The 22479-nt window shown below is 48.3% G+C and overlaps 2 protein-coding genes across 2 annotated transcripts; one reads left to right on the top strand and one right to left on the bottom strand.

Moving 5' to 3' along the window:
* Window positions 1–9749: 9749 nt before the first annotated feature.
* Window positions 9750–15157, bottom strand: MRPL46 (mitochondrial ribosomal protein L46). Its single transcript, XM_067555662.1, has 4 exons — window positions 14879–15157; window positions 13332–13524; window positions 11390–11563; window positions 9750–10202 (listed from the first exon to the last, which is right to left on the bottom strand). The coding sequence occupies exons 1-4, from the start codon at window positions 15140–15142 to the stop codon at window positions 9952–9954; spliced, it is 882 nt and encodes a 293-aa protein (XP_067411763.1). The 5' UTR covers window positions 15143–15157; the 3' UTR covers window positions 9750–9951.
* A 31-nt stretch (window positions 15158–15188) lies between these two features.
* MRPS11 (mitochondrial ribosomal protein S11) lies at window positions 15189–21915 on the top strand. The gene is made up of 6 exons (XM_067555663.1): window positions 15189–15349; window positions 17260–17382; window positions 17645–17743; window positions 18586–18715; window positions 20999–21064; window positions 21566–21915. The coding sequence occupies exons 1-6, from the start codon at window positions 15297–15299 to the stop codon at window positions 21671–21673; spliced, it is 579 nt and encodes a 192-aa protein (XP_067411764.1). The 5' UTR covers window positions 15189–15296; the 3' UTR covers window positions 21674–21915.
* Window positions 21916–22479: the final 564 nt, after the last annotated feature.

Raw genomic sequence — 22479 nt, forward strand, 5'->3', positions numbered from 1 at the left:
ATCCTGGCACAAGCCTCCCATAGATGGGCTGGTGATAATTCCCGGCAGCTGGTCCAGGCTTTTGCTCCCGCCCTTGCAGCTGCCAGGGATGGAGCTGAGACCCTGCGACAGCCTAAGGAAAAGCTCAGTGTAGGAGCAGCCGATGGGATTTCCCAGGCAGAGCCTGCCACCCAGTGGCACGGTGAGGCATTGGTCTACACCCCATCATCAACAAATGTCTGCTTCCTAACACTAGGCCAAACTTGCCTCTTACATCAGATCTAGGTACCTGCCCGAGCCAGAGAGGGTGGCCCAGACCTGCACCACTTTTCAGAGCTGCCGCTTGCTCCTCGCCTCTGGGCCATGAGGCTGTGAGAGGAGGGAAGGTGTTTCTTAGGCAAGCAGCAGCCCGGATCATGGCGGGTGAATTCAATGAAAGCAGTGACTGAGCGCCCTTGACGACACACCCGGCCGAGCCCACGCCCCACCCCTTAGTTCTGTGTTTCCCAACAGGTGGGTTGCAACCCCGGGGAGACAGGGGGGAGGAGTCACAGAAGGCAATGGGGAGGAGGTGGGCTGTAAGGTGTTAAAATTATTATTACAAACGAAAGCAAAGGAAATCAGGTTCCCCCACTCCCTGCACACGCACACACACACACACACACACACACACACACACACCCTTCGGGGCGAAGGATTCACTGTCGGCCTCTCAGCGCGCGCACACACAGTACACCTTACTGTACATGACAGGGGATTGTGACAATTCTTTACTTCAAATAAGGGGATTGCCAACCTGAAAAGCTTGCGAAACACTAGCTCAGTACATGGGGCACTCCTAATCTGGCCGGGGCTGGCCTGCATCCCACTAGAACAACCTCAAGCTTTAATGTAAAGCAACAACAGCATCCTCTGACACATGGCACCTCCAGCAGCGCAGCGCCCTGTAGCACCATGGCTGGGGCTCTGGGGTCAGCACTGACTCGGGGGGGGCAGCACCCCCTACCACCATAGCTGGGGAGCTGACTCAGAGCAGTGAGTGCCCCCAGCATAAGATGAGGTGCTAAAGTCAGCGCTGGCTCAGAGAGGAAAGCATCCTCTCCCTGAAGCACAGTGCCCCCTGGCATCGCCTTGGGGGGATCAGGATCAGCACTGACTCGAAGGGGATAGCGCCCCACACGACAATAGCACTGAGCAGGGCTGAGGACAGAGGCCAGCCCAGTAACAAGCTGTAATCAGCTAGCTTTGTCTCTACAATGGCTCTCAACTGTCCTGTCTAAGACGGTAGAATGGGCACGAACCTGGGGGTGCAGGGTGCTGGGCCAGACTAGGCCAGAAAGCATACCCACAGGACCAGGAGAAGCACACCAAGAGCTTTCCTTGCTTGTCCCACTGGGCAAGGCAATAAGGAACTCACTTGGGGTTTGGGATCTCCCGCAGAAACCCAGGCGGGCAGCTCAGGAGACTGAAGAACATTTGGTTTCTCCTCCCTCTCTCCCCACTTGGGCCGTTTGCGTTAACATGGGCCGACTTTACCTTAGGCACCTCTTAGCTCATCTGCTTATTCACTGCCAACTAAAGTGGTTGACACACCTCCATCAGCCCCACTGCAGCTACACCTGTGGGGCTAGGAGTTGGGCAGAAAAGATCACTCACCAGCAGATGGACTCAGAAGCTGCAAGGATCCTGTTTCCAGGCCAATGAACTCAAGGGTGTAGAAAGGCAAGTGGCCTGGGAGAAGGGAGAATGGTCACAGGAAGGTTTCTGCAACCCAGGACCCCTTAGCACCCTGCCGGGGATTGGGATCAGCATTGACTCAGAGGGGACAGCACCCACTACTGAGTCACTAACATCGGTTCCCCCAGCACACGCCCCCCTTACACGGCACGGAGTCAGTATTGATTCAAAAAGACCACCAGTACCACTCTGTGAAGCAAGCCCTTTCTAGCACAATGCTGGGCGAGAGTCTTCTGAGTCGGAAAGGAGAGCATCCCTGCCAGTCATCCAGGCTGCTTCACGCCACCCAGAGTCCCTCGCACAAGTGGAGCGCTGGGGGCAGCACCAACGCAGAAGGGAGAGAGAGTCATCCGCCCTGCTCCCTCAAGCACACACACTGCATGCTACTGGGCTCTGCAAGAGCAGTCCATTGAGTTACCAGCACGTCACCTGAGCACCTACCTCATGCAAGCTGCTAATTCCACGGACCGCACAACAATTTCTTTTTCACTCAGCGGCACGTTGGTGTCTGGCGCTAATGGGATATGTTGCTCCTTTGGACAGGGCAGGTCAGCGGCTTACAAATGCACAGACCCAGATTTCCCGATTAGCACACGGCTCAGATTTCCCCCCCAACGCTTCCAAAAAAGCCAATACGCGACATTAACAAAAGGATTACTCAGAATTCAAAAGCAAATGGGATTTGTGACCCATTATATTAACCAGAGACGGGGGAAAGCTCTGCAGAGTGAGCACTGCTGACGGCACCAAACCAATTATTAAGAGCTCACAGACCACTAAGCTGGATATATACACACATCTAGATAAATTCCTATTTGTCTGCAAATGCAGGACGCTGCCTGAGCCACCCTTCCCAAGCTGGTTTGCTTTTCTATGTGCCCATTAAACTTGGATTATATCTAGTTACTTTCCCTGGTAATTCACTTCCCCCACAGGTTTCATGCTGAAGAATAACATTTGGGAGGGTAAAACCTGAAAGGATAAATGTAATGTGTGTAATTACTTTGATAAATGAGAGAGAGCAGAAGACAGGCAGAGAGTACACTGAGCTATGAGGCCACACACACACACACCCGATCATGGGAACGACACCACTGACGCTACTGGCAGACACATAGGAACAGCCAAACTGGATCAAACCCAAAGTCCAGCCAGTCCAGGATCCTGTCTCTGGCAGGGGCCAGCATCAGATGCTTAAGAGGAAGGTGTAAGAACCCTGCAGTGGGCAGGTGTGGGATAATCTGCCCCAATCTTAGGTCTCATAGATGGGTTTAAACTGATAAGCATGAGCTTTAACAGTCCTTCCAAATTGTGTTGTTGATTATAACAACTCTGGATATTCTTTATATATCTATATATACGAGTCCAGTTCCTTTTGGAATCTTGCTAAACTCTTGGCATAAATGACTCCCTGGGGCAATGCGTTCCAGTCTAATCACACATTGTGTGAAAAAAGTCATTCCTTGTATCCATTTTGAATTTTCCCCCTTTTAATTTAATTAAATGTCCTCTTGTCCCTGTCTTACAAGATACTTCTGGGTGCCACCGGAACCCCAGCCGGGCTCCACTTGGAGCCACTTTTCCTCTGCTGAGCTTTATACATAGAATCAGAAGTGTAGGACTGGAAGGGACCTCACTAAATCATCTAGTCTAGTCCCCTGCACTCAAGGCAGGACTAAGTAATAACTACACCTTCCCAAGTTCTTAAAGGGAAAGATGTCCTTCTCAGAGTCACATCCAAAACATCCCTCTGCCTTGAAGTCTCCTACTCCAATTGCCTTCCACTGATCTTGATACTTTCCATGTGTTTGCTTCTCTCTTTTTTTGTGTGACTTGAAGATAGAGACTCAGAGACTTTAAGGCCAGAAGCGACCATCATGATCATCTAGTCTGACTTCCCGCATGTTGCAGGCCATGGAACCTCACCCACCCACTCCTGTGATAGACCCCTGACCTCTGGATGAGTTACTGACATCCTCAAATCATGATTTAAAGACTTCCAGTTACAGCGAATCCACCATTTACACTAGTTTAAACCTACAAGTGACCCTGCCCCATGCTGCAGAGGAAGGCGAAAAACCTCCAGAGTCTCTACCAATCTGACCTGGGGGAAAAGTCCTTCCCAACCCCAAATATGGTGAACTGTTAGACCCTGAGCATATGGACAAGACCCTCCAGCCAGACATCTGGGAAAGAATTCTCTGTAGTAACTCAGAGCCCTCCCCATCTAGTGTCCCATCACCAGCCACTGGAGAGATTTGCTGCTAGCAGTCGCAGATCAGCTACATGCCACTGCAGACAGCTCATCGGAGCATCCCCTCCAGAAACTCATCAAGCTCAGTCTTGAAGCCAGTTAGGTTTTTTGCCCCCACTGCTCCCCTTGGGAGGCTGTTCCAGAACTTCAATCTTCTGATGGTTAGAACTCTTCATCTAATGTCAAGCCTAAACTTGTTGATGGCCAGTTTATATCCATTTGTTCTGGTATGAAGGAATTGGCATTGCAGGCACAGATTCTGTAACACTTTTGTTCTGATCCTGTTCCTCTCTGCCAATGCCCCAGCCCACTACACATGTCCTGACCCTCCCACCAATTGCTATGGATCCTCCTCAGCGCTGACCTGCTGGTCCAAGTCCCTGTCCTGCACAGCCAACAAGCCATGTCAAGTTATATGGATGGCTTCATACTGTGGGGGAAAATATCTGCTAGGTACTAGAGAGACCAGGTATATGCATGCCACTAGTGACCTAAATCAGACTTTTACACCCCACTGTCTGTCACCTTAACCGACTGTGCCACCTGGCTGCATGGAATGAAATTTGCTTTACTCAGCACAGCAGGCCTGCTCTTTTTGCAGACTGTGTGCACCAGCTTATAGAAGAAACAGGCAGAGCTCAGAAATGCTGTGAGCTGTGAGAGAAATTCCCACATGAAGTTCCTTGGGCTTCTCATGGTGCATAACTTCCAACACAAATAAAATATGGGATGGGGAGAGGGGGTATAGAGTGAGAAAGAAATTGCCAAGAAATCTAGAGACCTCTCTCTCCACCTTTTGTTCCAGCAAGCAAAACAGTGGGTAGGGGACCTTATGGAGTATAATTAAATATACCGAAAAACAAAATAGCCAAAAGGCCAGCAAGAGGCCTGTGTAGGCCCTGCCCACACCACACAGGCTTCCTATTGATATTTCACACCACAGGAATGTTGGTGCTGGGGGAATCTGTAAATGCTGGAAAGGGGAACATGGGGCTGGGGCTAGAATCTACCAGGCATGGACCCGCTCATGGGCAGTTCTCAACGCCGTTGAGATGGAAGAGCTAATATAATAAAATGCTAAGGATCCCATGGCTTTTTGTATGTTACCTCTGGTCACCGTGTGTCCTGTTCCTCGGGAATGGGAACACGGGGAAGGAGGGACCATAGAGTTGAGCAGGAGCCAAGCCCTTGTCTTCTCTTTGCTTTCCCAGGAAAGAAGGGACAAATCAGAGCAGAGAGATACCCAGAATTGAGGGCACAGGACAAAATGGCCTGGGCTGTTTCTACCAGTGCAATGAATGAGATCTCATCCTTCCCAGCTCAGCAGAACAGGATGGAACCATGCTCTGGCCCAGAAGTGAAGGATTACCTCCCATCAAACTGCATACCACCTCCCAAAGTAGCCAATGCAACGGTGTCCACATCACCAACCCATCACCACCACAACAACCTTGCCAGTATTGTCAGCAAAAAGACTAAGGCTGCACGAGCCCTGGAGACTGATCTCCCTTCCTTCCCCCAGGAATGGTCCATTTGGGCAAGCTTGAGGACATATTCGCAATGGAGGCTTCACTTTCTCCTGCTTCACTTTCTCCTGCTGGAAAGGACAGGAGGAGACCAGGCGGGTGGGGTGACAGTGCAGGATCTTTCCCAGCACAATGATCCCAAAGAATCAGGCACCAAGGATCGCGCTAACTGTACTCATCTTCCTGAACCCTTCGTGGTCTGCTCCAGAGCTCTTGCTCTGACCAGCAGAGAGCATTGGCTTCTGGTTGTGTACATGGTGAAAAGGGAAAAAATGTATCTTACCTGTGAATTTTAGTTCTAGGACCCTCATGTCAGACAGTCTTTACAGTGGATGTTCTCTGTCTCCCTGGCAAATAGAGGCTGACTTGATCTTTGTTGAACCTGGGCTTAGGACTGTCGCTCGGAAAGAATATTCCAGAATGATATCTTCCAAAGCTGAAAAATACTATTTTCTAAAAGTGCTATCTTGCTCACACAATTTGCAGCAAAATCTCAACATGAAGCTCAGGGATTTCCAGGAGGAATGTCCTCTTCTCTTTCCTTAACAAGTCAGCAATAGCCAGAGAAAAAACTGGACATAACGCAATCCTCTGATGGAGGGTCCCTAGAATGAAAATTGTGAATTTTCCTTCTCGGTCCTCTCCATGTCAGTCTTCACAGTGGATGTACAAAGCAGTCAACCATCTCTAGGAGGGCTAGAGGAGTCTATTTACTCATGTAGGACTGAAAAGGAACTTCAAGCAACATTCTTCTATGCATCTGAACAACTCTCAGGAGTTGAGGGGGGCAGGGAGGCATAAAGCAAGCTTTTTAGTCCACCTCCGAAATAAGGGAGCACAGCCTCCACTATCAAGTGTCTCTTTCTTAGATAGTAACTCTGAGTTTTCCAACTTGACTTTGATGCAAATAGTTCCATCAACAGGCTTCCAACCTGGCCTGTGATGCACCAAATGGCAAGATGGTCTAGGCTACATTTCCTTGTTTCTGTGCCATGTTATACTGCATGTCTCCTCCTTCGGCCTCCTCTCTTTCACCTGTCCCCACAAGTGATATAGGAGTTCAGATATGTTCCCCCTTCGTGGGGTCTAGTATCAGTACTGATCACCAGCATCTCTGGACTCACCACCAGATAGCTGTAAAAATATTAAGAAAGCATCTCTTGGTGAATTCAAATACTGGATCTGGACTAATATCTTTAAATACTGATTTGCTGCAATTGCTGTCTAGAAGCAAAAAAAAAAAAAAAATTGTCTTGGGTATCCACATGAAACCAGCGAGCCCAGGAACTGCGTGAGATTTTATCTTAGGAGAGGTGTGCTAATGTTTGGCAAACTATCTTCTCTCTCTCTTCTGAAATAAAGATGGTCTTGGATGATAACTTAGTTGCTGGATTTTTGAGCAAACCACCCGTTTGGTCAAAGCCCTGTTTCTGAAGGCTTTTCACAGTGCTTTTCGCAGCTCCTGGGACCTGTGTAGCATAAGAAGATCATCCAGACAAGAATAGATGTGTATCCCTTTCGCTTAAAGGGAGAGTTGATGTAGCATTGTGCTACATATACACTTAGAAGTTGAGTCCAAAAGGGGAGTGCTCTGTATTGAAAATGCTTCTTGCGGAAGCAGAAGCTAAAGTATCTCTGGGTGACTCTTCCCACGCATATCTTCAGTATAGCTTCAGATGGTTTATTTTCATATTCTGGAGAGTAGAGCTGATAATGCTGTAAGGATAGATTTCAGGATTTCTGTTTGGCCTCACCTGCCCTGGAGATTCAGGCAGTTCTGTGAAACTTTCCTGCTTGCAAGGCAAGCTGTGGGAATAGGGGTTCCCTATGGGAGCTTTGGAAAAATCTTGCCCCTGGTGCCATGCCACTGATTCTCGCCTGGTCTCAGAAAAGGCAGCTTCCATTCAACCTTCCTGGGCATGGACCGCACGCACATACTGGTGAGGAGCTGAGTCCTGGCGGAGAGTGGAGGAGAGCTGCTATCCTTCCAACCCGCCTCAAAGCTGAATGGAATTCTTTTTGTTCTGAAAAACCTCAAAGCCCATGAAGAGCCAGAGGTTTCGGTAAAAGTCTTTCGGGAGCCCTGCAAAAGCTCTGCTCCAAAGGGAGGCCTGAAGCCAGCTGTGTGGAGCCAGAGCTCTGGAGAGTTCTTCCTGAGGGGCAGCTCTGGGTCCAGGCTGAGAACAAAGATCTGGTCCGCCTCCAGTTGCCATGGAGACCGGGAACACCCCACTGTGAAGTGTGCCTGACAGGCAGGGGACTGAGAATGGAGGTGCTTAGTATGGATGGAGTGGGATGGAAAGAAGTGCCCCTCTCCCCCTGGTGCAGACAGCTTTTAGCATCACAGAGGGCTGGAGTCCAACCCTTTCCCCCTTTCAGTGAAGCTGGAGTCCCAAGACATTGGCAAACTAAGCTCACAGACCAGAGGCACATACTGTGCTTTTATTTAGTTTCTCTTTGCAGCCTGCATAGCTCTCGTTCTTCCTGGTGTCTCTGCAATAGAGTCAGCTCCCCACTGAGCCTGCCAGGGCAATTTAAGAAGAGAGGGGTTTATATACACTGTATATTACAAACCTGCAGCTCCAAAACTCTCTAGCTTTAGAAAACAGAAGGCTGCTGGGCTGCAGGTCTGATTGCTTATGCGGTGAATAAGAACAGCTTCAATTTGAGCCCTACATCCTGACAGATCCCAAGGGGTATCCAAAATAGCAATCTCCAGTTGGTCCTCTGGAGCCCTGACTCTCCCCAGGTGATTCAGAACTTCTCTTTCCGCTCTCCCCATGCCAGTCAAAAAGGCTATTGCTCCACAGAATGCTCTTGCAGCCAGCCCCAGATCCAACAGCCAGCTGAGCTCTGTCAGAAAATGCCTTTGGAAATCATACCATCAGTGGGGAGGTGGTGAAGGCAGGGCCACGGAAGCATGGGACAGAGTCTTCAAAATCACTCCCCTACCCTGTAATCTGAAGTCAGATTGTAAACAACAGAGGCACTACCAAGCAGGGTTAGCAGCGCTGCCTTAACTGGCTGTGCACAGGAATGAGCCAGGAACTTGACAGAGACTAGCCTTGGGTAAGTCATGTCCCCTCCATACCTTTCCCTCTCTGTGAAGTGGAAATTCTAATGCTGAACTTCCTGATGGGATGGAGAAGAACTGGTGTCTAGAGCACTTTGAAGATCCTCCTTAGGCACCAGGTAAGGGCAAAGTATAAGCAGCAGCTCTGCTTCCTCTGCTTCTAAGTCTGTCAGGCTTCATTCACACCCAAGAGGGTTGCAATGGCCTCACAGAAACCTAGTCAGAATGGCAACAGGAAAGCAACTCAATCATCTTTATGCTAAAGGAAAAGGGCTGCATTGTAGGTGGCAAACACACGGCCTGCTGCCGCATCCCTGTGAGGACTGGGAATGCCCCAGACAGGGATGAAACAGCTGCATGTGACTGAAGCAGTTTGGCTTTCATTGTGAACTTCCCATGGAGACAGAAATAGAAGACAAGCCAAGTCCTCAGCTGTAGCATGAACATTTCTTGGGGCCTGGCTCACAGCATAAAGCATAGCTGCACCTCTTAGCTGAGAAAACAGTTTGTCTTCAGCCACGATATCATGGAGGCCACTCAGACATACTTTCTACTGAGACCCAGATACCACAAGTTAATACACTGTACTGGCCTAGAACTGGCCCATTCATTAGATAAACTACAGTGGCTTTTTCTGGAGAGATCAAAGAGGAGGATGGATGGGGCTCAGCAGTGTGTGCAATTTGCAACAACAGAGACCAGAGTATTACTGAAGATGCTGGTTTCCCACGTTCCAGGCTAATGAGAGCCGAATTCCTTAGAGAAGCAAATGGTTACTATTCCACAGCACACTGACAGGTGCACCTCTTCTCCAGAGGAGCCACAACCATCCAGCAGGAGATTAAGAGGCTTGTATACAGTTTAAAAATAGGGAACTTTAAACATGGCTCTTTGCCAGGTCTCCCAGTGCAGCTAGTTGGTAAATCGCCTTCTTTCTCCTCTAACAGTGTCTCATCCCACCTAAGCAAATAAAGGGAGCTCACTCACTGCTCCTCTTATTGAAGAACAGCTGCTAAAGGAAGAGTACAGCTTTTCAGAGAGACCACTTGAGCTTCAGGCTACTACGGGGATCCAGAGAGGAGAGGTACCACAGCCCTAGGGAATGGCATAGCTGGGAGGGGGAAAGGAGAATCTTAGGAGAATGGGAGGAGGATACAACATAAGCACAACACTCTTCAGGGAGATCTTCACTCAGCAGAGGTTTTAATATTTATTTTAGTACAGGCCCAGAGAAGAAGAACAGAAAACAAAGGGAAGTTGGATGCTTCTTCAGGCTCAAATGCCACTCTGAGTACATAGAGGCAATGCTAAGCACTGTCTGTGCATCTTTTTGAAGTCATATTCTCTGTCTTTCACTGGTCCGTCTTTCACAACCCCATCTTTCACTGGTCCATCAGAAATCTGGTGACTTTTTTTAGGTAGTCCGGTTTCAAGTAATCCCCCAGCTCCCCCTTGCTGACCCACACGTAGTCTCCTCTCCTCTCTGCCTGGGGCAGATCACCGCTCTGGAGGAGGGCTTTAAAGAAGAATACTTTGGTCCCCACGCCGTTCTCTGTCCTGAGGGCCCTGGGGAACTTGTACTTATAAAACCCGCATGGTGCGTTCCCTAGGAATTTGGCCTGGATGTGATTTCCTGTGAGGTCCCGGGAATCCAAAGGGGGAAAAGAAAACAAAGCAAGAGATCAGGTCACATGACAGCAGCAGCTGCATCCAAGGAGTAACATGGGACAGCAAAGAACACTCCATGCCTACTTTTGGTTCAATTCCGTTATCTCTTTCTAGCAACACCCCCCCCCCCCCCCCACAGTTCCACATTGTGCCAGACCTCCCTCTTAGGGGCTCTTTTTGGAGTCCAACAACCCCTCTCAAGGACCGGCCAGAGGTAGTGTGGTCCTGGGGATCATAAAATGCCCCCTCTCTTTGTCAGGCGAAATATGCTGTTTCCTCAGTGCTCACCTGCTGGGAAGCAAGACGTGACCTTGCTGACAATAGGCTTTACATGCCCAGAAAGGCTGCTGAGGGGCTGTATATGTGATAGAGACAGAAGCCCTTACTCCCATAATGCACTAGGTACCATTCAGGAGCCAGTCCCTGGGGCTTAAATATTGCAGATCCGTGAAGCCACACTGAAGAACTCATCGGGCTAGGCTCACTGCACTACCAACAACAAAAGGTTCCTACTCTTTGGATGCATCTACACTTAACGGTGGTGTGCAGAGAACAGACACTACACACCTCCCTAGCAGGGGTATAAATAGCAGTGTAGATGGTGAGGCATGGCTATGGTGAGTAGAATGTCCTACATGCCTGAACTCCCAAGGTCTACATACAGGCTCTCTACATAGTTAAGGAGCACCTCCCATGCCTACACTGCTGTTTTTAGCTGTGCAGTGTCGCTCTGCCTCCCCGCTTGCAAAGTCTTTCTCTGTGGTGTCTAGCTACTTACCGCAGTGATAAGGGAGGACACAGCCAGCCTTTCACTGCAGAGTGCAGCTACACGCGTAGTGCCTGTACTCTACATGCCGGAGTAAGTGTAGACATAGCCTTAGGCACCTAGCTTCCCCTGTAGAGAGTCACTATACAAGCAGCTGAGCTGGAATGTTGAGCAACTCAACCTGCAATGGACAATACCTGGGCTCCCCAGCAACTTTACCCAGACACAACTCTCCTCAGAGACCCCATCGGGCTTTCTCTAGCCAGTCCTAATGGAGTATAATGAGGCTCTACTTTTATGAGCTGACAATATCCCAGTAATGATACAAGAGAAAGAAATGGGGTTAGGAAAGGGCGGCAGCAGCAGCTGCACAGTACATGATCTACCTGAGAGAGTGGACAAGACTCTCTCTGCAGTGCTTCGCAGCGTCTCCCCAGCCTGCCACTCTGCTTGAGGCAGGAGCCACAGCTCTTGGTTGCCAACCTTCTCTTTGACCAGAAGCACCAGGTTCCTATCCAGCTTCCTGTTCAAAGATGTCCGGTCATTGCGCTGATCAGCATCTGCCAAGAGAGAACAGGTTCCAGAGACAAATACGCTCCAAGTGGGGTCATCCAGTACCTATGTTGTCAGAGCCAAAGCCTTCATCTCTCTCAGCCCCCTGACAGCAAGGACACATGGAACAATCCCAAGTGATGCTTCTAGATACAATTGCTGTCATAAGCTCTAGGAACTTTCTCCAGGGGTGGTCCAAGACTGTGAAATAAACTCCCCCAAGAAATAAGAAACATCACAAACCTCACCACTTTCCACTCCAAGTGCAAAGCACATTTCTTTGATCTTGCCTTTTCTAACACAGACCCATAGTAATAGGTATGCTTATTTAAAAAAAAGAAAACCCTACCAAAACAAGACATATGGTCAATGTGCAGTGGCAGTCAAAAAAGTTAACAGAGTGTTAGGAACCATTAAGAAAGGGATAGAGAATAAAACAGAAAATATCATAATGCCACTATATAAACCCCTGGTACATCCTGATCTTGAATACTGCATTATCCCACCTCAGAAAGATATATTAGAATTGGAAAAGGTACAGAGAAGGGCAACAAAAACTATTGGGGGTATGGTAGCTTCCATACAGAGATTAAAAAGATTGGGACTGTTCATCTTAGAAAAGAGACAGTTAAGAGGAGATATGATAAAAGTTTATAAAACCATGAATGGTGTAGAGAAAGTGAATTGGGAAGCGTTATTTACTCCTTCACATTGAATTACATAACACAAGAACTAGGAATCACCTGATGAAATTAATAGGCAGCAGGTTTAAAACAAAAAAGGAAGTACTGTATTTCTGCACACAACGCACTGTCAACCTGTAGAACTCATTGCCATGAGATGTTGTGAAGGCCAAAAGTACAACTGGGTTAAAAAAAATTAGGTAAGATCATGGAGGACAGATCCATCAATAGCTATTTGCCAAGAGGTTAAGGGACGCAACCCCATGCCCCAGGTGCCCCTAAACTTCCAGCTGTCAGAGGCTGGGACTACCTAACAGGATGGAGCACTCGAAATTTCCCTATTCTGTTCCCTCTGAAGCATCTGGCATTGGCCACTGTTGGAAGACAGGATACTGGGCTAGAAGGACCATTGTCCTGACCCAGTATGGCCATTCTTATGTTCTCAAGACAATCCATTACATATGCTTCTCCCTCTGGGAAAACGATGAGATAAACAGCATATGACAGACGGTAATCAGGTTGCTTAATGCACTACTGGAAGGCACTCAGGTGACAAGCATGGTATAAGAACCTATAGAGAACAGAATAGTGCCCCCTGGGAATCTGGACAGAATCTATTGATTTTCAGTCATGTCTCACAAAGATGACAGAGGGATTACACTTTAGATGCTCTTTTTTTTGTAAATACTATTTAGAGACTTAAAATATTTGTTTTAATTTGACTTATTATCTAATAACTAAGAGTCAATGTTCATGTAGGACCTACATAAAAATAACACTAGTGTTGTGTGGTTTTGTGAACTACAACTGGGAGTCAGGCTGGTCGTGGTTTTTCTTATCAGGACAGAATATCCAGCCTCCCTTCTTTATCCTCTCTCAAAGGTTCTGTGAGAAAAGGAACAGAACACAGCTCCCGTCAGAGACCAGCTAACTCCTCCTATTATAGCTAAAAGAGGTATGGGAGTCAAGAAGCTCCCTCCTCCTGATAGCTCAGCACCTGCCTCACCTCCACTCCACCAAGGTCAACCATGTTCAGACAGAATAGAGAGGCCCCATCCCTCTCTTGCTGAGATGAAAGAACTTGGATCAGAACCTGTTATTCGTGGGGCAACTTTGAATTGTTTGAATTTCTGTTCCCACGCATCCTCTTGGTCTTGGATCAGCAAGACAGCTTGCCCAGAGCTTGCTTCCTCCTCAGATATGTTGTCTTTCCTCTTCTGTAGCTGCGCAATTTCCTCCAAATGCCGGATCTCATGGTCTGACAAGTGACTTTTCTCCACCTCTATCTGGAAAGGACACCATGGAGAATTATCAAGTATAGCACTTAGTCATCAGAAGCCTCCTCACTACTGGTCAGTTACCAGTGCTATTATCCTGGGTCACATGGAGAGAATAAAACCATTTTTATTGTCACAAACAGGGCTTATGTTGGATTTCTTTGTGCTTGAAAATAACATCTCTGCCTAGAGCATAAACTCTCCCCAGGAGGTTAGAGTTACACTGTGCACAGAGATCATATCTAATATTGAAGACATAAGGAGATACTAGCCCATTGTAAATAGGGTTATAAGTAAAGCCCTGCAGATATAAAGCAGATATCCACAGATTTGCAGGGCTCTAGATATACAATTTGAATCCACATCCATCCATGATCCACATACATAGTCCGCAGACATCCACAGATTTGCAAAACGTATTAGCACAATATTATAGTCTGGAATCTAAATACACATAAAACAGGTAATCCAAAAAGTGAGAGTTTCACAGTAGCACGGCCTCTGTGTTACATCCAGCAGACGATGCCTTTTAGAACTACAGCCAGTCATTGGAGTCATTACCGACTCAGAGGGGAGAGGGTTCTCTTCCCAACAAGTCACCACTCCCCACTCACAGAATCCCAGTGCCCACTAGCACCATGTGGGGGCATGGAGTTCAGTGATGACTCAAAGGACACCCCTAGGACGCCACTAACGCTGCTCCCCACAACATCCACACACTAGAACTCTACTTATGGAAGCAGAGTCACCACACTTAAGACCAGATGGGGACACTCTGATCATCTAGGTTGCACATCACAGTCCGTGGAACCTCACTCAGCGATTCCTGGGGGCACAGCCTGCATCTTACCCCGGTACACTTACAACGGGTATTTTAACCTGGGTTTCAACTTCGTAAACTATTTGCACTTTAGACTGGGGAGTTTTCCAGGTGGGTTCCAGACCAGAGGCTCATCAAGCTGCTCTTCCTCAGCCCTACTACTTCTGAAATTGACAAGAGAAGAGCCGATATTCTCCTCTTGGGAAACACTGACAGCACGTGGGCAACACAGATCTGGACCAGCTTCAGCGCTGGGGGCTTCCCGGGGGAGAGAGCCGGCTCTGACAGGCACTGCAGGACCCAGCACCGCCCCCAGCCAGCTGCGCTCCCCTACATACCTGCACCCCCATATCGAGCCAGGTGCTCTCCTGCCTCCTCCCGCCCCCGCCCGGTCACCGCCGCCCCACCCCGGGTGCTCTCCGGCCCCGCCGCCCCAGAAGGGTCACCACCACCACCACCGCCGCCGCCGCCGCCCTCCCCGCGGGTACTTTCCTCCACCCAGAAGGGTCGTGCCGCCCCCAGGGCTCTTTTGGCCCCCTCTACCTGTTGCACCAGCCGTGCCATCTCCTCCTGCTCCGGCTCCAGGGCCTGCGTGACGCTAGGCGGCCTCTGCAGACACAGCGCTCCCAGGAGCCGCCACCGGGGCGCGGCCGGGACCGACAGCCAGCGAGAGCCGAGCGCCCACTTCCATCGCACCGCGCCACCGTACAGCGCCCGCTCCATGGGGGCCGCCATCATGACTGTCTGGCCCCGCCCCTCGATGCGCCCACAATGCCCCGCGCCACCGAGCTGTCCGGGCGCCGCCATCTTTCCTCCTGAAGCCCACAATGCACAACGTTCGTTGACCTTTCCCTTCTTCCCGCAGGGTGGGTCACGGCTGCGGCCCTGACCTTCCGCTGCCGGCCAGCTCCCATCCTCCTCGCGCTGGGACAGGTCGGACGGACGGCAGGGCGGAAGGGCCATGACCCGCGCCCTAGTGGTTGCCTGGCAGCGGCTCGTAGGAGCCGGATTGGGGTAACTGTCGGCGGGGGGGTGTCGGCCGGGGGCGGTTGAGGGAACAGGCGCTGGGCTGGACCCCGGGGCGAAGGGGGGCTGCAGCCAGGCACCAGCCGCCTCGCATCGCAGAGCGGGTTGTGCTCCGCGGAGTGACTGCGGCCGCTGCCCTGCACGGGCGCTGGCGGCTCGGCTCGGCCCGGCCCGGCCCCGTTCGCGGCTCTCCTCGTCCCGCCTGGCTCAAAACGTTTGTCCCGAGCGGCCCCGCGCCTGGCTCGCGTGTGACCGTGGCCCGCCCCGCCCCCAGCTTGTCTGCGTGCCCTGCCCGGTGCATAGCCTTTGGAGCCTGTCCCTGCAGCTCCGTGCACCGTGGGGTAGAGGATAGGGGAGGGGCAGTGGGCTCCAGGTCGCGCTCCCGTTAATGACGCTCGTGTCGCTACTGCCGCCAGCAGCTCCGATTGATACACACGGGTAGGGGCTCTGCTAGGTCAGAGACGGGTTTTTTTAAGGGTAGAACTAGCTACATGATTAAAGCTACGGGTGTTTAACAAGGGCTTCCTCCTCCCGAGCTCTACGTGCAACAAGGTGGTGCTGCATGTTGCTGCTGCTGTTTGCATGTCATCGGATGACCTCGCGCAGAATCTAGGCCACTAGAGAAATGAATCCAGGGCTTGAGGTAGAGGCTCTCATAGGCCTTGGCAGGAAATGACTGGGCCAGGCTACTGTTGTGTTAATGAACAGTCTTATTTTCAAACGTACACCATACAACAAGAACACTAACCCAGGAACCTATCCCTGCAACAAACCCCGTTGCCAACTCTGCCCGCACATCAACTCTAGTGACACCATCACAGGTCCTAACCACATCAGCCACACCATAAGAAGCTCATTCACCTGCACATCTACTAATGTTATATATGCCTCATGTGCCAGCAATGCCCCTCTGCCATGTACATTGGCCAAACTGGACTGTCACTATGCAAAAGAATAAATGGACACAAATCAGACATAAAAAATGGTAACATCCATAAACCACTTCAATCTCCCAGGATGCTCTGTAGCTGACTTGAAAGTTGCCATACTTCTACAAAAAAACTTCAAAAACAGACTTCAGTAAGAAACTGCAGAGCTGGAACTCATATGCAACTTGACGCAATCAAACTGGGTCAGGTTATCTCATTACAAGAAGTAATTGTCACTGTTCACACATTCTCCCCTTCTAATCAATGATTGTGAATAGACCTCATCTACTCTAACTGAATAGACTTTGTTTACACCTACCCTCCCCATTGTTGTTTCTTACCCTTGGATGTATATCTATACCTCCTATCTGATTTCTATTTCATGCATCTGATGACGTGGGCTGCAGCCCATGAAAGCTTATGCCTGCAGAAATCTGTTAGTCTTTAAAGTGCTACAGGACTCTCGTTGTTTTTTCTCTTCAGAATGGATGTTGTCAAGATGTAAACGAAATTAGACAAGACACCTAAAATCCCCTCCTCTGTGCCACTGAAAGGATTAAAAGAAAGCACCTCACAGTGCTCATTTCAGTATTTGTTTGCTCTTTGCTTCTCCCTAGATCCTGGCCAGTGAACCTAGCCTAGTCCCTTTCCATTTTTGTTTCTTGTGCACTGCCAAGATGCTGTCTGAATTTATTTTTATTGTTTAAACAATCCTCACTTTTGCCCAGCTCTTTGTTTTTTTAAATATTGGAACGTGGAGGCCTGACAATGTGGCCTCTGAAAAAGATGTTCCTGGGGAGATCACTATTTGGTTCCTGAGGTTGATGATAACTGCTTAAGATATCCTTGCTTTGGTTGTTTCCTGTGTGAAAATATACAATGGAAGGTCTTCAGGTGGCAGATGATAATGTAAAAGACTATTGTGTAGCTGTGAAATCCTAATCTATTTCTTCCACTTCTTTCACGTAGTGGTTGCAATGTTGCCTTGTGTCGTGGCATACACACAGGTTTCCAGAGGTTGCAGGAACTAATGAAGAATACAGAAAGTGTTGCACCTGAGGTGACAGAGAACCAAAGCAAGAGTGACTTCAGGTGAGGCATTCTGTATGGTTCCACACCAAGCTGTGGTGTAAAGTCTCTTCATTTCTCTCTCATCAGGGGGTATATCATCTCTGAGCCTCTTTCAGGAAAGTAAGGAAAGCAAGTGACTTGAAACAATCAGAAACACAGTTCATTTAAGGAGTTCTGAGCATCATTTGATCCACATTTTTCCCCAAATTCCAAGACTGTATTAAAAATTACCATTGTGTGTTAGTGATATTGCAAGTATTTGATTCCTCGTTTTACTTTTCAGCCTTTTCCCTCCAGTACCAGGACAAGAAAGCTCCTTGACTTGGGGTGGAAAGAAATATGAAGATATCCCAATAGTTCACATCAAAGCTACATACAACAAGTAAGACACAAACTTCTGGGTGTACAGGTCCCATGTAAAAAGATCTGCAGCAGTACCGCTTTGTGCTGAGAACACACAGGCTAAGTAACTGGACCCTGACCTAGGCTGGCTGGGAGGCCTCCAAGGAAAAGTCTGGGAAGTGGTGTTGGCAACTCAGGAAATGCCGCTATTTCTTAAGAGTCAGTACTGAAGCAGTACTCCAGTGCAGTGCTGGAGGTGCCATCTGTACCTGGAAATATAAGACCAAGGCCATCAACTCTCACAGTGCTTTTCACAAGAGTAAGACTCTTGATCCCATGTTTTGACCAGTTTCCAGTATGGGTAATTGCATCCTCCACCTGCCCCCACCAATTCCACAGGCAGTTTTAACAGGATACAGGAATCTTATCATTTCCTGTCCTACATTGTTGCAGTATTGCTGTGCAGCTATTGAACAGCTGCCATGTTGTTCCCCAGAGGTGGCTGCATTTCAGTGGTGATCCCTAATGTGATAGTTTATAATTCTGTAAAGCTCTCTGAAGCTTAACAGAGGTGTTCTATATATTTTAAAATAAGCAGAGGTGGTGAATCATACTCACACAGTGGGAAAGTGTGTCTGGAAAAGTTAAATCCCATCTGAGCAATTTCTAGCAGGAGTATATTACCCCAAAAGGCACTACTCCCTCGTTCTACCACTCTAGCATGACCCTTAAGACAAGCCAAGGCTGCCCTGGAGCTCTCTACAGTTACCTAGAATGCAGTAGTGTTGAGGTGGGATGGGGCTCTGGAGGGCCTTGAAGATAATCAGAGCAAGAAAAAATGGGAGAATAATTTCTTAGGGCTCCCCTTTTTTTCATCCCCAGCACCCACATCAATGTCACCAGCCCTGCGAACATGTCATTTGCCCGAACATCCTGTGGCACAGAAGGATTCAGAAATATCAAGAAGGCCACTTCCATTGCAGCACAGACTGCAGCCATTGCAGCAGCAGCGGTGAGTCTGGTCTGGTCACTCTGCTAGTTGAGGCTAATCTTGCTGAGCTCAGAGGAGCCGTGCTAGCAGCGGAGTGATTGCTAACAGAATGCATTTGTGGATGGGGTCTGCTGGGCGACATATATTATCCTCAGTAGGATGAGGAGGAATAAGAAGTTCTGCTTCCTATTCCCATCTTCCGTTGGAGGATAGCTGTAGAGGCCACCAATTCCTGTTCATCTGAGCAGTGCACCTCCATTTACACATTGCTGACTTTGTTTCTTTTGAAAGGGGGGCATGGTGAGCATCTCAGCCTGGATAAACTGTATGTGAAATGGGAGCTTTAAATACAAATGTGGCAGCTTTAGTGGCCCATAATGGAGAAATGTAAGTTGCTTCCTACCCTGCTTTGGCTGCGGTTTGGACAGTGTTGTAATTTAAACTATTGGTCGGAATGTTACGCAGCACATTTCATTTGATTGTTAAGCCAAAATGGAAACAGGTTAGTCAGCTGTGACTTCCCTTCCAGATATCGATGCTGTCATAAGTTGTGTCGCTCACTGGCAAGATGGCAGCTGCTGTTATGAGACTCAGAGCTTCCATTTTACATAGAGCTCATCCAGGGTAAGAAACTCTTGTCACCTTGTGCAGAGTTGTGGCTCTGCCTTGAGAGTAGCTTTTGCTCAGGTGGTCTCACTCAAAAGATGGACTGTTTGTTTTCAGTAGCCAAATAAGGGGTGATGAAATCTGGGCACAAACCAAGCAGGTGTGAGGGACAGGAAGGAATTGCTGTCTTCAGCATTCTCCCATGAGCAGCACTGCACAGGTGACTAGGTGTAGTCTCAGCTATCAGCTGCCGTTGGGCAGAATACCACACCAAAGAGCTGAGCCATTCTGGCAAACCTTTCATACCTAAAAGAGCATGGTCAGGCTTTGAGAATGTGACACAGTTGCACATGTAGTTACCAGTTGCACACAGAGTTTAATATCTGCCCATATGAGTCTAATGTAAGTGTTCTTAAAAGAACCTACTTGTGTCCATGATGTTTAGGGAAAGATGAGTCTGCCTGTGTCTTGGACTCCAGCATTGCAGAATGAGGTATAGTGAGAATGAAAATCTGAAGTATCCTCATTCTGAACTGGATAGAACTCACTCTAGTTAATCTTTTAGCATCAGGAGTTTTCTATCCCATTGTGGGAAGAACAATATGTTGCGATTGGTTTAGATGAGTAAAAACCATTTCCAGCACTAATCTCATGCATCAGGGACAGATTCTTAGAATAGATGGGCAGAGATGCATAATTTTCCCTCACAAACAGCCAGTGTCGGAAATTAGCCTCTAGCCCTATAATCCTGAGGCCTGGTTTACACTGGGAATTTACATCAGCATAGTTTCAGGTATGAAAAATCCACACCCAAGAGATGTAGTTATGCCGACTCAACTACCGGTGTAGACAGTGCTATGACGGAATTCTTCCATCAACACAGCTTCTGCCTCTTGGGGAGGTAGATTACCTACGTCACTGGGAGAACCCCTCCCATCAGCATAGGTAGTGTCTATGCTGAGACCTGGTCTACATAGGAAATTAAGTCAGTTAAACTATGTTGCTTAGAGGTGCAAAAAATCCACACCCCTGAACAATGCAGTTAAACCAACCTAACCCCCAGTGTAGACAGCGCTATGTCAATGGGAGAATTCTCCCATCGACCTTGTTGCTACCTCTTGGGGAGGTGGATTACATACACTGATGGTAAAAGCCCTTCTGTCAGTGTAGGTAGTGCCATTGAGCATTTGAAGTGTAGACATACCCTCAGACAACTTAACGAGCACCATCCCTCCACTGACTAAATCAGCAAGGGTTAGAGATCTCCACTAGATGGCAGTGCTGCTACACAATAAGAGAAACAGGCTGCCCTGAGGTAATATTTGTTGATTTTTAAGTTCTAGGCTCTCCCTAAATTGGTCACCTACCAGCTTTAAAAGGACACATCATCTGTTGCCTCAACTCATGACTCAAGACACTTCTCTTCTCAGCTCCCCTTTCCTCTTTATACCTAATGTTGTGTTGAATCTGTCCTGACCACCCATTTCATATCCTTCCCCAAACACCTGGCTTTGTTCAAATAATCTACATGTTTATCTCCCTGGAACTATCCTTCATTCCCTCTTCATTTCTGTCTGAAGAAGCTTGTGATAGTGGATGAAAGGAATTAATCCAGAGAGACAGAGATTGGTGCTAGCAGTGATAGGTACTCTGTGATCTTCCTGCCCCTCATCACTGAAAGCATTTTTCTCCCCACAGAAAGCCTGCAAGAAGGGCATCTCCCACGTGCGAGTGGTGGTGAAAGGTCTGGGCCCTGGGCGTGTGGTAAGTGCCTAAGATTCCTTTTCACACGTATGAATCCTCATCTATTTGCTCCTTTCTTTGAGGGCTGCAGGGTTTTTTATTCAGGCCTATGGAGTATCTCTTATTATGTCTGTTCGCCTGATTTTCTGAAATTGATGTGAAGAAGAAAGGACTGCAGGGAATTTACTCTTTGGTCAGCACAAAAAGAAAAAAAAATGTCCTAGTGTGAAACCCTAGAATAATCTTATCTAAGGGACCGAGTGAAAGCCAAATTGCGTATGTCACTTCAAACTAGAGTAGCGTATCAGTGGAGAATACGTTGTAAGGAACAATCCTACCCTAACCAGGAGTAATGGGCCAGCTGGGACCAAACAGGGCTTCCTAATTTTTAGGACTATTGCAAAGAGATGTTGATTGCCCTTTTCCAGACTATTCTCTAAGTTCCCTTTCACTCTTCTGCTAGTCTGTGCTGACTATGCAGTGGTGCAGCATGCAGTCTAATGTCCACTCTTGCTCTTTCAGTCTGCCATCAAGGGGTTGACAATGGGGGGTTTGGAGGTCATCTCCATCACAGACAACACCCCAATTCCACACAACGGCTGCCGTCCTCGGAAGGCACGAAGACTCTGAGAGGGGAGTGAAAGGGAGACACCGTGTTATTATATCAGCTTGGTGCACTGTGAACTGGTTTTGAATTTTGCCTTTGATGGATCTTGGCAGGATGTCTTCCTTGGAAGCCTTTCCTAGGAGAAACTTAAGAGAACGGACACAAGCCTGGTCTTTAGACTAGTGGTTGAAATAAATCTGTGTTTTCTTTCTGAGTAGCAAGCCTTATCTGTAAAGTTAATACATTAAAATGTTTCGGTCTTTGATGGCCTTGTCTGTTGGCTTCCTGGAAGCATTTTGGATTATTCTTCTCTCAACTGTTGCTTTCCTCCTGCCACCGTTGTATGTGGCTCTTGGCAAATCCCAGGTGCTGCTATACTTGTCACTAGGAAGGGGCCCTCTTGCAGTGAATGGCAGATTTTTCTCCTCTCCCTTTTATCCAAACACAGAGATTTGGAAGCTGGATGAGGGGAACCCCTTCTCTTCACCTGACTTACAAAGCATGGTGGTCCCAATGAGAGGCCAGCACCCAACACTGCTATGCAAGAGGTGTGCGGAACAGTCAACTCCTCCAGCTGTGCTGAGTGGAGGAGTCTGAAGTCATTGCTGTTATAGATTTAGCTGTCATTGGCTTATTGGTGGTATTTACTAATAGAAAATTCCAGTTCTATTGAGGCAGGAATTTTGCCAGCTTTGATCTCCTGTAAGACTGCTGTGACGGTGCCAGCTCCATCCATAGCTAGTACTGTGAAATTTGCATACACTAGCTGGCACATTATTCCCACCCACCAATGTATGCAGTATTTTCTATCTTGTCTCTCACACACCAA

The sequence above is a fragment of the Emydura macquarii genome, unplaced genomic scaffold (genome assembly GCF_026122565.2).
Source record: "Emydura macquarii macquarii isolate MOO-44397 ecotype Brisbane River unplaced genomic scaffold, CSIRO-AGI_Emac_v2 contig_1644, whole genome shotgun sequence".
NCBI classification, from domain to species: domain Eukaryota; kingdom Metazoa; phylum Chordata; order Testudines; family Chelidae; genus Emydura; species Emydura macquarii.